The sequence below is a fragment of the Pipra filicauda genome, unplaced genomic scaffold (genome assembly GCF_003945595.2).
Source record: "Pipra filicauda isolate LSUMZ 115617 unplaced genomic scaffold, ASM394559v2 scaffold539_size335297_pilon, whole genome shotgun sequence".
NCBI lineage: Eukaryota > Metazoa > Chordata > Aves > Passeriformes > Pipridae > Pipra > Pipra filicauda.
The window spans coordinates 254,095-269,354 of NW_024104686.1; the positions used below are offsets into that span (position 1 = coordinate 254,095).

General features: G+C 45.5%; 1 protein-coding gene across 2 annotated transcripts in view; it reads left to right on the top strand.

Annotated features, from left to right (window-relative positions):
- CACHD1 (cache domain containing 1) overlaps nt 1-15,256 on the top strand; it is a 93,685-nt gene extending 78,429 nt beyond the window's left edge. The window contains exons 17-27 of one of the 2 annotated variants that reach the window (XM_027747946.2): nt 1,903-2,025; nt 4,001-4,100; nt 4,212-4,328; nt 5,618-5,778; nt 6,768-6,854; nt 7,067-7,183; nt 8,299-8,450; nt 8,842-9,003; nt 10,005-10,082; nt 11,254-11,355; nt 13,622-15,256. In XM_027747946.2, coding sequence (XP_027603747.1) covers nt 1,903-2,025; nt 4,001-4,100; nt 4,212-4,328; nt 5,618-5,778; nt 6,768-6,854; nt 7,067-7,183; nt 8,299-8,450; nt 8,842-9,003; nt 10,005-10,082; nt 11,254-11,355; nt 13,622-13,860 — 1,438 coding nt within the window. In that variant the 3' untranslated portion in view covers nt 13,861-15,256. The remainder of the gene's footprint in view (nt 1-1,902; nt 2,026-4,000; nt 4,101-4,211; nt 4,329-5,617; nt 5,779-6,767; nt 6,855-7,066; nt 7,184-8,298; nt 8,451-8,841; nt 9,004-10,004; nt 10,083-11,253; nt 11,356-13,621) is intronic. The other variant, XM_027747947.2, reaches the window with a different exon arrangement.
- The last annotated feature ends 4 nt before the right edge of the window (nt 15,257-15,260 follow it).

A 15,260-nucleotide genomic window follows, 5' to 3' on the forward strand; every position in this document is an offset into this window, starting at 1 on the left:
CAGAGCATGGGACATTGCCTCTCTACTCTTCCCAGAGATTCCTCTGCCCTCTGTGGGATTTCCCACCACGGGACATCTGCCTGTGTGTTTTGGCAGGAGCATTATCAACTCCAAAGCCCTCGTGGTGCTTCTCACAGAGGAATTAACTGAGGGGAAATAAGCACTTTTGGAAGTAGAGAAATGCAATTAATCACAATTCTGATTTTTATCTAACAGGAGATGGTTTACTTGGCTTTAAGAACTTAAAGCTCATGTGGGTTATTAGACCATGATTAAAGAACGGTTAAACAAAGTTTGGCAGATGTGAGTGTGATTCCTGGGTAAATATGACCTCTGAAGCTTATAGTCACATGCAGTTCTAATCCCCAAAGAGGCCTGAGTTAAAAATCCAGAGGGGTGGGGGAGAAATCCATGGCGTCAACAGGCATTTTGGCATGAGAGACTGCTGGGAGGGTTTAAATACCAACATCAGTGTGTCTGGAGCTGACACTTACCTCTCATTCCCGTGTCATGTATACCTTACTTCTTTTTTTAGAGGCTTGGAATAGAAGATTTATGTAAGAAGTTGTTTAATACAGTTGGTATCAGCAAACCAGAAGGACTTAATGCTTAAAAATGAAGCTCAAATATTTACAACCTTCCTTATGGCTTTACATCTGTTAGGACAGAGCAGGAACTTGAGAGCTTGATGCCCTGTCACATACAGTTAAATGTATCTGTGCTGCTTCCTGTCATCCTTTTCCCTTTCCTTCTCCACGAAATGGGTTATGTTAACAATAAATTAAATGCAGGTTTTTAAAATCTATGTTTATATACCTACAAATTAGATCTGACTACATCTCCACTGTACCTCTTGAAAAGCAAACAAACTCCAGTCCAGTAAACAGAGCTGGGTTTACATGGATAAGGGGTTGCCAGAACTCTTGCTTTGTATAGTCCAGCAGTGCCTTTCAACATCATCTTTTTCAGAACGTTTTTATTCCTGTCTTCAGAGTTAAAATTATGTAGAAAAGGAAATTTTGAAAAGTAGCAAGTCAAAGGTGTCTCCTTGGTCATCAGTGTAAGGTCCACAGAGGTGCAAGTATTATGCCCTGAGATTTGAGGAGGAGCTGATCCTTTTGTGTCCTTCAGGGATGAGAGGGGACTTGGTCTGGCTGTGTCCTCTGAGTCCTGCAGGGAGAAAACTTGGAGAATTTGGGTGTTGAAAATGGAGGAGAGAGAAATTCCCTCCTCACTCAGTCCAGCTGCAGGTTGCTGCACATCACCCCATCGTATGATCATTTTCATAACCTGCCCTAATAAGTATTATTTTCCTTTATTTTCTGCCTAAGATTCATAATCCCTCTTACACTTTGGAGTTTTAGGGATTTAGCACAATGTCTATGGCAGCTTCACATTCAGGTCCTCACCTGGGGGCTGAGCAGAGAGGAGGGTGCAGGTAACCCCCCCAGCTGGTGGGGATTTGGGTACTGGGAATGCAGGAACTGTGTCCTGCCTTCATTTGTGAGGGTGGGCAATTTTTAATCCTAATTTATGTTCCTAAATATTAAATGTCTGTAGGTGGTAGGGGGTGTATGTTGAGTGGAGGGAGAACAGCCTGTGGGGAGAAGGGTGTGATCCAGTCCTGGGCTGTCTCCTGCCTACTCCCCATGCTGGTTGTATGAAGAGGAATTTATGTGGAGAAACTTGAGGATTTGCAGCAAATTCCCAGATTCTCACTGTTCCCTCCTTCACAGCTGCTCCAACTGTCCATTCCAACATGAGCAGGGTGAACTGAGCTCCCATGGAGGTGTGGATGTGCCAGGGAAGCCAGTCCCCTTTCAAGCAGAGCACTAATTAATTAAAACATTAATTAATACAACCCTGAAAGCCTTTCCTCCTTTTTTCCTCCCCTCTCTGCAGTGCACAGATGTCCTCAGGACATTCAGTGGCAGTGATGGGCATTGACTTCACCCTGAGATACTTCTACAAAGTTCTCATGGACCTGCTGCCTGTTTGTAACCAAGACGGGGGGAACAAAATCAGGTAAAGCTGTTCCTGCCAGGCAGGAAATATCTAAAGTATTCATTTTCTTTTTCTTTAACCAGATGACCCAGAGGGTCTTTCCGACTTAATTTATTCAAAGATTCTGTTACTTTCAGTATGTGTTCTCTGATTTTGAGTAAAACTTGTACTTGTCCTTCTCATAAAGATTACATGGATGCTTTTGTTATTCAAGATCAAACTGCCATCAGCTAAGTAAACAGTCTGCAGGATTATAAAAGCAGAAGATAACTGATTTTATTTTTTTTTTTTGTTATATTTAGACTTCACTGAAGTTCTGGGGGGAAAAAAACATTCTTTATTAAATGAACACACTTCCCAGTTCTTCTGTTTGTTTTAATTTTACCTATTTAGTTACTGTGAGCATGTAATAATGATACAGTATCTTTAGTTATTTTAACTATGGTTATTAAAATATACTTTTGTTAGCTTTTCCTCAGAAATACATAGCACAGCACTAGTCAGAAGAGGTCTGATTTCATCTGGAGTATCTAATTTCATTCAGATCCCTGTGTATCTTAGTTGTTCCTTTCTATCCTTTTTTGAAAAATCACATGGGGGGGTGGGGTAGACTGGTTTGGCTCTGGAGTGATTTGATAACATGGTTTGGACATTGTTGTTGGTTCTTTGTTTGCTTTTAAACCTTAAATTTGGGAAGGGAAGTGGTTTTCTGTCATCCTCCCAGTTCTTTTCTGGTTTGGGTATTTTTTTATATACTTTATGGTGTATAAGAAAAATAAACCAGGATTTCTGGTTTGGCATTCCTCCCTCCCAGTAAAAAACAACTGGTAATCAACAAGATCAGATCTTTATTCTGTTCCTACATTCCCTAAATGAGGAATTTCGAGCACATTGTTCAATGTTAGACCATCCTAATATAGATCTAATGCTTCTGGCCTCTGGGTGAATGCAGGTGTTTGGGTTTTTTAGAGTATCTCTACTAAGCTTTTTCTCTCTGCAGAGTTCTGGGGTCACCATGAGCCCAGTCATTCTCCTGTTTCCTACAGCATCTTCCAGGAAAAAGGGAAAACACACCATTACTACATGCATTTCTAATGCAAAACCCCCCCAAAAAGCCCAACTCCAAGTTTTCCTGACTGCTCTGTACACTTAAGGAGTCCAGATGGCTTTCAGTGCTTTCTGCTCTCCCTCCTGGCTGTAGGGATCTAACACACACCACAGGAATCACAGCCTTGGAAGTCACAGGGCTGGGATCCAGCCAGATTCCCGCTGTGCCGAGGACATGGCTGCCACCACGGGAACATTTGGGAGCATCCAGTGGGGCATTTACTTTCCCTGTGTCCCTTCTGTGGCCACCAAGTCTCTTGATGTTGGTGCCGTCCCAGTGCTGTGGCTGTGGAAACAGGAGAGGGGGAAAACAGGGTGGATTCAACCTCCCAGCACACTGGTTTCTGGAGTGGGACACAGATCCAACATTGCTTCCCTGAGATCACACAGGAAACTAATGGGAAGAGTGAAAACAGAGAGGAAAAGTTGGGAAGGCTGAGAGTGAAGCAGGAGTGATTTATCTCCCCCTTAAATTGAATTCTGAAGCAGGAGGTCATTAAAGGGGAGTGTGAAAGCTCTGTTTAATTAGTCACATAGTAGATTAATAAACTATTAAAGCTTTCCAAGCTTGTTATGCTTCATTTCTTTCTGGATCTTCCCCAATCAGACAATCCACTGATGGATTTTTCTTTCTGGTTTTAATCAGCTTCATTTCCAAGTGTGATGGTCCAGGCTCGCTGGAACAGTAACAGATGGAAAAGCTTCAGGGAAATACCCAACACACTCTTTAGAGACACTTTGCAGTGAATTTGTTTGATGACCCTGTTCTTTTCATACATGGAAACCTTTAAAAGTTCCTCCTCTAGCTGTAAACTGAGGATCATGTTTTATTTCACCCTGTTTCTCTGAAGGCCTCATGGGGGGCTCTCACTGTGTTCATTGTGGACAGGTGCTTCATCATGGAGGACAGGGGGTACCTCGTGGCACATCCCACCCTCATCGATCCCAAAGGACATGCGCCTGTGGAGCAGCAGCACATCACACACAAGGTCTGGCTCCTTTTCCTCGGTTTATTCCCATAATTTCTAATTTCTGAGCTGCAGAGCAGCTGCTGTTTGTGTCTGATTCCAAAGGCATAAAGTCCCACATTTCCTTCTTAGGAGCCTCTGGTAGCAAACGACATCCTGAACCACCCAAACTTCGTCAAGAAAAACCTCTGCAACAGCTTCAGTGACAGGACAGTTCAGCGGTTTTATAAATTCAATACCAGCTTAGTGGTAAGTGTGTTTTTCTATTTTATTTTGCTTTTGAATGTACTTTGGTTGGGTTGGGTTTCTTTTGGTGGAAACAAAGCCTTGCCAGGATCAGCAGGCGGGGCCGGGAGCCAGCCTTCCGTGTGGATTGGCCTCTGCTCCCCTCTCCAAACACAAACCCAGCGCAACTGTGCTCACACGAGGAGCCTGTTGACACACAGGGCTTATGGATGTGATCCTTGGCCAACTGTGGTTGGTGTCTGTACAATCTCAGCCAGCATCATGAAAATAAGGGCAATTCTCTGTTGCTGGGTGAGGATTTTCCACCAATAATTCGGATTTTTTTGCTTTGCATCCTCTGACTTGACCTCTGGCTTCCAGCTCTGACCAGTGTCACATCCTCCTGTGAGGTCTTTATTAACTTACCTTTTTGTTAGGGGTCCAAATAAATCCATTTACTGGTGCAGTGTAGGTAAGCATTCACAGAGTATCATTTATGAGTCTGAATCCTGAATGTTTTGTGGTCCCTGTGAGTTGTGTGTGAGCTTTCTCTTGTGCTCAGCCACACTGAGGGGTCTAAACCAGGGTCTGTCATCCCTCACAGCACCACAGATCCATGCTGGCAGTCACTCCAGAATTATTCCAAAGATGTTAAGCTCTGTGGAGAAGCTGCTCTTGAAATAATGCCTTTCAGTTGTTACCGAGAGAAGGTGGTGGGAAATAAGTGTCAAAAATATTTGAAAATCATGTCAAATACACTGATTTATGTCAGCTAGGCTTAAACATTTTCAGATAGGCTTAAACGTTTTCCCCACACTTGAAATGCAAAGTAGGGAGCGTGTTATTGTGAAGGAAATTGTGGAGGTTGGTGCAAAAACTTCAGACAGTGGCATGGAAAAAGGAATCAGGAATGAGTCTGATCCCAGCAGGACAGTGCTGGGGTGCAGTTTTTATGGCACACGTGCCAGGAAGTTTTCAGCATGTGGTGGTGGTACCTCCCTGTCACAGCAGAGCCTCTGTGGAGGTCACCCAGCCATGGCTGGTGCAGTGGGGACAGGTTGGCAAACGATGGGAGGGAGTGAAATGTCACCTGCTGATGCCATATCTTGTAATCTTCACAAGGAAATGATATTCTTCTCTATCTTCAGCAAAGTCTTTTCACCCAGTAGTACCTTGGAAGCAAAACTCAACAGGTTGATGAACACTTTTATGAAGGTGACACTCCCACACATTTGTGTTTCCTTGGAAGAGGGAGAGTCTTCAGCTCCCTAAACCAACGTTTTACACCACTGACACTCTTTGTTTTTCCCCAGGGTGACCTGACAAACCTTGTGCACGGCAGTCACTGCTCCAAGTACAGGCTGACGAGGATCCCAGGCACCAATGCCTTCGTGGGAATCGTCAATGAGACCTGTGACTCTCTGGCTTTCTGTGCCTGCAGCATGGTGGACAGGCTCTGCCTCAACTGCCACAGGTGAGCAGGGCATGGACAAGGAACAGGCTGGTCCAGGAATTCACTTCTTCCCTCCTCCTTGATTCAAGGTTTACAAAAACTCATTTTTTGTATAAGCTAAATCGGTGCAAAACTGAAGGCAAAATAAAATAGTTGCTTTGCCTGTGCTCTTTGTAAGAGGCACAAGGACTTGGGGTACCTCTAATCCTTGCCAGGTTGTCAGAGTATTTAAACCAGAGTAGTTTGTTCTTGAGATCCCAGAATATATGAGTTTGAAGGGACCCATAAGGACCATCGAGTCCAACCCTCAGCCCTGCACAGGACCATCCCCAAGAGTCCCACCAGGTGCCCCAGAGGATCATCCAAACGCTCCTTGAGCTCTGGCAGCCTTGGTGCTGTGACCACTGCCCTGGGGAGCCTGTTCAGTGCCCAACCACCCTCTGGGGGAAGAACCTTTTTCTGAGATCCAACCTAAACCTGCCCTGACACAACTTCAGGCCATTCCCTGGGGTCCTGTCCCTGGTCCCCACAGAGAATAGATCAGTGCCTGCCCCTCCTCTTCCCTTCACGAGGAATTTGGGATGTTTGGGTAGATGATGTTAAAAGACCTTGAGAAATTCAGTGGCTCAGAGGCAGTTTCCTGTTGGCCAGGCCCTTTCTTCTGGCATATTAATGTCCATGATTTTATGTGGACTGACATAGTTTTTCATTAAGGGGATCCAGAAGATTTTGCCTACACTATCATTACATGTTTGTTGCACTGGCAAGAAGGATCCTTCCATCTAGATCTGAGGCTTGGCCAGGGGTTGCCTGCATTTGGAATTCCAGAGGCAACTGTCATGACATTGTCCTCAGTCCCAGTGCAGAACAGAGCAATCCCTGTTCCTGGGGAAGGAGAAGGGTTACTTAACAGCCTTCTCCATGGGAACTGCTGTTCCAGAGCTGTGCTGCGGGGTTAAAATCCTGGTGCAGTGTCTGATGGGGTTTCTGTGTGTTTTCTGCCCCTGAAGGATGGAGCAGAACGAGTGTGAGTGTCCCTGTGAGTGCCCACTGGAGGTGAACGAGTGCACCGGCAACCTGACCAACGCTGAGAGCAGGTGAGAGCAGATCCCCAACCATGGACAGCAGGGACACCTTAATTAACAAATCACTGCTGTGTCCTGCTGACTTACAGGTGACACAGCATCTAACAGGCAGTATTTTTAGTATAATTAAGCAGATGATATGCAACTGGAAAAGGAGGTGTTTTTAACTGATTATGCTTTGCCTGCTTTTGTGATACATGGCTTTGCTTCTTGCCCCACTCCAGGAACCCGAGCTGTGAAGTCCATCAGGAGCCCATGACGTTCACAGCCATTGACCCGAGCCTGCAGGACGCCCTCCCACAGTGTATCAACACCCAGTGCAACCAGAGGACAGAGAGTGGGTAAGCTGGCCTTCTCCATCCCTCAAAACACACTGCTGTGGAAATAATCCAGTGGAAATAGCTCTTCCTCACATGTTTTAAAGAAAACAAAAAGAGAAAGTGTCCTGGTTTTAGCCAGGTAGAGTTAATTTCTCCTCAGTAGCTGTTCAAGTGCTGTGTGGATTTGGAATGAGAATGGTGTTGATAAGACTGATGGTTTGGGTTTTGCTAAGTTGTGTTTACCCCAAGTCAAGGAACTTTTTCTTGTCTCATGCCCTGCCAGTGGGAGGGGGCATAGCTGGGACAGGTGACCTGAGCTGACCACAGGGATATTCCACACCATGGAACTTCCTGCCCTGGAAGGCACCAAGCTGGGTTGGGAAAGGGAGGGGTCTGGTGTCAGTCAGCGGGTAGTGAGCAATTGCACTGCGCATCACCTCTTTCCTTTTTATTATCATTATTATTATTTACCATAATGATTGTATTTGACTTTATTTTCAATTATTAAACTGTTCTTATCTCAACATACAAGTTTTACTTTGATTCTCCTCCCCATTCCACTACAGGGGGGAGCTGAGGGGGCAGCTGCATCGAGATTAATTTCCTTCTGAGCTTAAACCATGACAGAAGGAAATAAAAAGTAGGATGCCAGAATGAGGTTCTGCTCCTGGCATTGTGTGGAGAAGTTTGAGGGCTTATTTTTGCTACTTCTGAGCAGTCTCCAGGCACCTGAGATGGCCAGAACATGTCATGCTCTGACCAGACTTCCCAAATCCTTTCTTCCATCCTCCAAAGGCTGCAGAAAAAAATTGGCCAGACTTCACCACACTGAGAAATGTTTTATTGGAGGAGTTACAAGGAGGAGTTCTCCCTTTGCTCAGGCTGAGTGATGGAAGAAAAAAACAAAGCAGACAGACTTGAAGGTGCATGTTGGAGATGCAGCTTCCCTGGGTAACTTCCCTTGTGATACTTGAGCATTTCCATGGAAGTTTTTTCTGGCTAAACGTTACGTACATGAGGGGTTTGGGGTGATTTTGGTCTCCCTCTGTCTCGTGATTCCCAAACAGGCTGAGCTTTGCAAACAAGAGGCGTTGGATTGGAAAGTAACTGTCTCTTCTTTGGTTTCTAATGCTCAGGGATTGCTTTGGAGTGTTGGACTGCGAGTGGTGTATGGTGGACAGCGATGGGAAGACCCACCTGGACAAGTCCTACTGTGCCCCTCAGAAGGAGTGTTTTGGTGGCATTGTGGGAGCCAAGAGCCCGTACGTGGATGACTTGGGAGCAATAGGTAACTTGGCCTTTCTGAGCAGGTGCTACCTTTAACTGCTTGTATTCCATAACATGCACTGTCAGTGCAGAACGTGCTTCACATGACATTTATATCTTAGGCCAGTGATAAATCAGCATAAAAAATGCCTCAAGCAGTAAAGAAGCAGCAATCAGGCCTGTTGTTGGTATTGCATTTTTGAAAATACTGATGTGTAGCTACAGGTGCCTGTCTTTAGGATGTATCCTTTAAGATGTATCCTCTCTGAATTTCTTCTCCTATTCCAAGTGTGTGCAGTCGAGCACCCAGAAGCCCTTTCAGAGCTTCTCTAATCTTTCATGCTGTTGATTTAAACCTTTGTGCAGAGCATTTATGGTGGGGGGGTTTCTCTGTTTTGTGCCTTTTGCTTTAGGAGATGAAGTCATCACTCTGAACATGATCAAGAGTGCCCCGGTGGGCCCAGTGGCTGGGGGCATTATGGGCTGCATCATGGTGCTTGTCCTGGCCGTGTACGCGTACCGGCACCAGATCCACCGCCGGAGCCACCAGCACATGTCCCCGCTGGCTGCCCAGGGTGAGCACTCAGGAGACACAAATAGCAGGCTGGGAATTGAAAAAAACCCAACACAACAAAAACCCATCCAAAAAAACAATCCCCGAGCTCTTCCCTTGGTTTTGGTTCGATGTTTCACCCTGTTTTATTTCACTTTTGGAGCCCTTGGAGAAGCCAGGCCTGGCCCTGGGTGCTGTGTATTGCTGCCCTCTCCTGGGTGCAGCCAGACCTGCTGCTGCCCAAGGAGTGCTCAAAGCCCTCAACATGCAGTTCTGCTCAGGGAGATAAGTTAAGCTTCTTCCAGAGCTCAAATGCTAATCCCAGCTTCCCAACTCTCTGCCCCTTGTCACAGCAGACCCATTGCACATGTTTAGTTCTGCTCAACAGTGCTGCTTTTGGAAGTGACACAGTTTTCACAGCCTTTTGCTTGGTCTGTTTGGGATGTATCTTTTTTCACTTGTGTCTCCTGCTTCTGGTCCGTGTGATGCTCATAGAATGTCTGTGCATAGATAGATAAAACCACTGAAGTCTGAGAGAAAACTGTGTTGGGAGAAGGGATACTGGTGGAAAGATAAAGATATAAGGGTGAGAACACCTCCCTGGAAGTGTCCAAGGCCAGGTTGGACGGGGCTTGGAGCAACCTGGTCAAGTGGAAGGTGTCCCTGCCTATGGCAGGGCATTGGAAGGAGGTGATCTTTAAGGTCCCTCCCAACCCAAACCATTTTGTGATTCTAAGTGTGATCAGGGCTAATTACCTCTATATTTGATTATGCCCCAGTTCTGTTTTAAATCAGACAACTTTCTTCAGAACTTCAAAGCTGGTTCCTCTCAGAGGGAGGTGGGGTGTGTCATTTTCCTGGTATTCCCAGCCCCATCTGTATTGGAAGAAGAGCACCCCCAGCTCAGACCATCTCTTCACACACAAAGTGCTCCCACTCTGTTGCCAGGGTGACAGTTGGTAGTAAGATGATCCAAAATTTTTCTCTTAACAGTTGCATTTTTCTGTTTGTAATGGTGTGTAGAAATGTCAGTGCGTATGTCCAACCTGGAAAATGATAGGGACGAGAGGGACGATGACAGCCATGAAGACAGAGGAATCAGTAAGTACCAAACCACTCTGCTGTAAAAAAATGTTAAACTAAAGGAGCCATTTGTTTTTTAATACTCTAGAATTAAAAATATATGAGGAAGCCCTGTGCTGAGCCACAGTAGTAATGACAGAACAGTGTTTTAACTCAAACTGTAACGTCCAGTGCACCTTTAGTCTCTTGCTGAAAAATTACATTTTTCACTTTTAAAAGATTATTCTCCATTATGTGTGGAGGAGCTTTGCCCCTTACACCCCCTGGTCATGACCACTTCCAGAAGTAACTCTGATCAGCTTAAAAATTGCCATTGTGACAGCACAGGGCATGGAAAACTCCTCTCCTTGTTCAGCCTTGGAAAGCAGAAGCCAAGTCTGGCAAGTATGGCCAACAAACCTGACAGTAAATCTTCTTTGCATTGATTTTGGATGCCCAAAGTTCTTCGCCATTCAGTCAAAACGGCACTTTACATGATCCTGGTATGCTGTAAGCTGAGCTGGTCCACCTAAACTCCAGGAGAGCTCCAAGGTCGGACCAGATTCCTCTCTCTGGGCCCTCACTAAAACAATACTCAAGATTTGAAACTGTGTCAACACTCAAAGATGGAAAAATAAGGATTCTGAGCTTCATGGCTTGCATCTACTGCTTCTCCACGTCCCTTTTAGTTTTGTTTTGAGTCAGCTTTCAGTGCTGTCACAGGTTCTTAAGCATTGGCACAGTAATTCTCTAAATTCTGTTAATCCAAGGTGAATGAGTTTGGCTAGATCTTGATCTATTCCACATTTAAACACCACTCTTTACTCCTCCTCTGTCAGTGACCAGTGACTGGACCCAAGGGAATGGCCTGAAGTTGTGTCAGGGCAGGTTTAGGTTGGATCTCAGAAAAAGGTTCTTCTCCCAGAGGGTGGTTGGGCACTGAACAGGCTCCCCAGGGCAGTGGTCACAGCACCAAGGCTGCCAGAGCTCCAGGAGTGTTTGGATGATACACTGGGGCACCTGGCATGACTCTTGGGGATGGGCCTGTGCAGGGCTGAGAGTTGGACTCGATGATCCTTATGGGTCCCTTCCAGCTCAGCAGATTCTGTGATTCTTTTAAGAAGTACTGCAGAAGAATTAGTTACAGAAAGCGCGTTCCCTGTTCAGTGAGACCCTTGGTTTACGCCCGGCTGTGTCTGTGTGTCCGCAGTCAGCAACACGCGGTTCATCGCGGCGGTGATCGAGCGCCACGCGCACAGCCCCGAGCGCCGGCGACGCTACTGGGGCCGATCCGGCACCGAGAGCGACCACGGTAAGGCCTTGGATCACTGCCCTGGCCCCACAGAAATCACTGGGGTGACCTGGGTTCCTTCAGGTGTCTGGCACATTGCAGATAAGGCAGCCAAAACTCAAACCAAACAAAAAACATTCTGCTGTGTTGTTTCACGGTTAAACAGTTCTGACACTTGATCTGTTCAGCCCAGGGAAGAGAAGGTTCTGTGGAGATCTCACAGCACCTCCCAGTATCTGAAGGGGCTACAGGGAAGCTGGAGAGGGAACCTTTATCAGGAACTGTAGTGACAGGACAAGGGGAATGGCTTAGATGGGATATTAGAGAGAAATCGTTTCCTATGAGGGTGGTGAGGCCCTGGCACCGGTTGCCCAGAGAAGCTGTGGCTGCCCCATCCCTGGAAGTGTCCAAGGCCAGGTTGGACAGGGCTTGGAGTAACCTGGGCTAGTGGAAGGTGTCCCTGCCCATGTCAGGGAATTGGAACAAGATGAGCTTTAAGGTCCTTCCAACCCAAATCATTCCATAATTCTAAGATCTTCCAGCACCTTTAAGCAAATACTGATCACCATTAGGTTCAGAGAGTCTGGGTATGTCCCTGCTGCCCTGAGACTAAGTCTCTTTAAATCTGGAAAGCTGTTAGAAGGGTGTAATGCTGTTGACTCATGAGGAGGCTTAACAGAAATTAAGAGGAGGGTTAGACAAGTCTGCACAGCTGTCACCTCTAGCTGGGAGCCATAGTGGCTGGGTATGTGATAGCAGACCTGTTCCAGTATTAAACAGTGGTTGCACTAATGGAATTGCTGAGGGACAGGAAATCCAAAGGCCAAAGCCTTGGAATGTGGATGAACAGATGTCTGTGAGCCAATCTTGCTGTAGGAGGAATTACCCTGGATTTGGGGCCAGATTACCTGTGCTGAGGCAGATTTGCCAGATTAATGCTCCCTTTGCTCCATTTCTTGCAGCCCTAGGAAATCCTTCCCATCTTTTAGTCCTCCTGTCAGGGTCAGCAGGGGAACTGTCCTACCTCCATCTGAAATGTGTGCCGCTATTTTTAGTTCCTGTAATTCCATCTTCTTCAAAGGGCTGCCCAGTCTCCTTCCCCAATTCCTCCCTGCCAGTTAGAAGCCATGACTCAGAGCATGGGAAATGAGAGCCAGCTTTGGGTGCTCAGCCTGCTATTTTTAACACTCTTCTTTTAGGTGTCTCCAGCTGAAAACCTGACCAAGATGCTCAGAAGCACCAGTGGTTCCTCAGTTTTTGAGAAGGATTATTTTTCTGTTTAAAGCAAGATATATTTCCGTTTAAATTGCACTTGTGTTTCTCCATTTAGAGATACTGAGGTGGATTTGTTTGTACTGCAGGCTGGAAATAGCTGGTTTCAGTGATTAAATCCAAATCTCCCAGTAACTTGAAGCACCTGTTTCAATGGAAAGGGACCTGTTAGGAAACAGTTTCCTGGCTGAGCCTGCAAGGGTTAGCTGTTAGCTGCCTTTCCAATGACATCATTTCCTTAGGATATCCCAGGGAATGGATGTCTCACCACTCCGGATCTGTTTCTTTTAACTTTTTAGACTCCAGTAGCAGATATTTTAGCCAAAAGAGAGCCCTGAGTTAATTGCACCACGTGCATGAGTTCAGTGGGAAGTGTCAGTACAGTTTGGCTTAATGGACCTGCTGTTTGAAACCCTCCCAGGAGGATTCCATAGATTTCCTTAAGTATGGAAAGCTCCCCAGCATTAAACACACGTGCTTGGATTTTGCCAACAGACCCTCACAGGTGAAAGGTGCTCTCATCCTTTTAAAAATTAAATACTAAGATTATAAAACACAATGATGTGAAGAGATTCTGCTGCTTCCAGATACAGTAACTGGCAATCCAGGAAAGGTGTAGATGGTAGGAACAGAGGTATGTGGGAGTGGATCCCACTTATTTCTTGTCTGTTTAAAAATCCAGGTAATATCTAACAGATTTTTTTGGGGTGGTATCTTATGTTTTGGTTTTGAAATCGGTGCCAACAATTCTGCTGTAACAAATTGCTGAACACATGGTTCTTGTTACTGTTTGGGGTGGTACAGACCCAAAGTTTATAACCAAAGATGGTGGCAGGGAAAGGGACCCATTATAGACTTACAGGAGGGGAAGGTTTTGTTTTTGTTTTTCTGTTTATTAAGGAAAGTAGTTTTATTCTCTCTGTAAAGCACTCTGTGTCTGGTTCCATGAAGGGTGCAGCAGTCAGACCTTTTAGTCTCGCTTTTAACCCTCCGTGCTGCCGATTCATTTCCTTAGGCTACAGCACGATGAGCCCTCAGGAGGACAGCGAGAACCCTCCGTGCAACAACGACCCGCTGTCGGCCGGCGTTGACGTCGGGAACCACGACGAAGACCTGGACCTGGACACCCCCCCCCAGACAGCCGCCCTGCTGAGCCACAAGTTCCACCACTACCGGTTGCACCACCCAACCCTCCACCACAGCCACCACCTGCAGGCTGCGGTCACGGTACACACTGTGGATGCCGAGTGCTGATGGCCGACGGCGCGAGGGACGGGACTGCTGAGCAGCTCAGGGGCTGTGCTGCTCCCCTGGGACAACTTCACTGACTTCCCCAGTAAACTTAGGCATCAAAGCTTTACATTTTTATAAATGTAAGGTTGGCTCTGAACTGGAGACGTGCTTGATGAATGGACCTGCCAAAACATTGAATGGAATGGAGCAGGAGGCACGTTAGACCTCCAGGAGCGGGGCCGTGAGTTTATACAGCAGCTGGAGCTTTGTGCTGAGCCAAGAGGAGAGAGAGAGAGCGCTTAAAAGAGCCAGAGATGATTTGGTTTCCTTAACTGGAAGAGCAGAAATCTGTGCAGCTGAAGGCTACAGAAGTGCCAGACAGAGCAGGGGGGAGGGCTGTTGGTTTCTCTGCGTGTGGAAAGTTCCCTGCTCCGACATTGCTGTATGGAACCTGGGACAATGCATCTCAAGATTTTTAAGTAAAGGATTATTTTTCTACTATTTATTGAACTTCAAACTTTGGGGGGAGGGAGGGAGAAAATGTGTTAGCAATTCTCAACAAGCACCACATGCATCCTGTGATGGTGAAGTGGTTCTTCTAAAGGAGACACATCTGTTCCTTATTAGCTGATGTTCATCCAGTGCCCCACTCTGCAATGGGAAAATGAAGAAGTCCTTTCTGACTCGGTGTTTACATTAGGAATGCTTTCTTTTCCACAATGGTTTTCTGTAAATATTCCAACCTGATTCTTATTACAGTATTGTCTTCCGATTTGCAGAGGAGAAATCCTGTACTCCATAACTAAAATTCTGAAAGTTCTGCCCATAAATCTCTCCAGCTTTACCTCTTTGATCATCCTTAAAGGATTCCTGTGTGGAAGTAATAAAGAATTTATTTAGCATTAGTTGCCAGATAATCCCAGATGGAATCTGTGCCATTCTCCTGTTTCTTTAGGACACTGTTGAGACCAGAAGTAGGGATAAACCAGTGTTTTGTAAAACTTGGGTTACTGTGGAAGAAATCTTGAAATCATCATGAGAAGCTGCTGCTGTTTGTCTGGAATTTTAACATTGCTTGGTAATTCAAACAAAGATTAATCAATGTCTACAACACAGGGCATCGTAATTATGAATTAGTTTGAAATCAGTGTTGTATTTTAGATTCACATTTTGTGATTATGAGGATATAAAAACACTCTTGCACTGTGCATATGATAAACATCCATTTATATGTAGGTTTTTTTTAAAAATCACTTGTTTTAATTAATATGGTACTTAATACTGTATTATGTAAAAATTGGTTCTTAAACAGTACAGTAAAATAACTATATGTGTGATACCAGGATACCCCTTTATACTATGTATAAAATTAAAATCTCTAGTGAAATAAACTGTATATAAAGTATAGATCTGTGAATAGT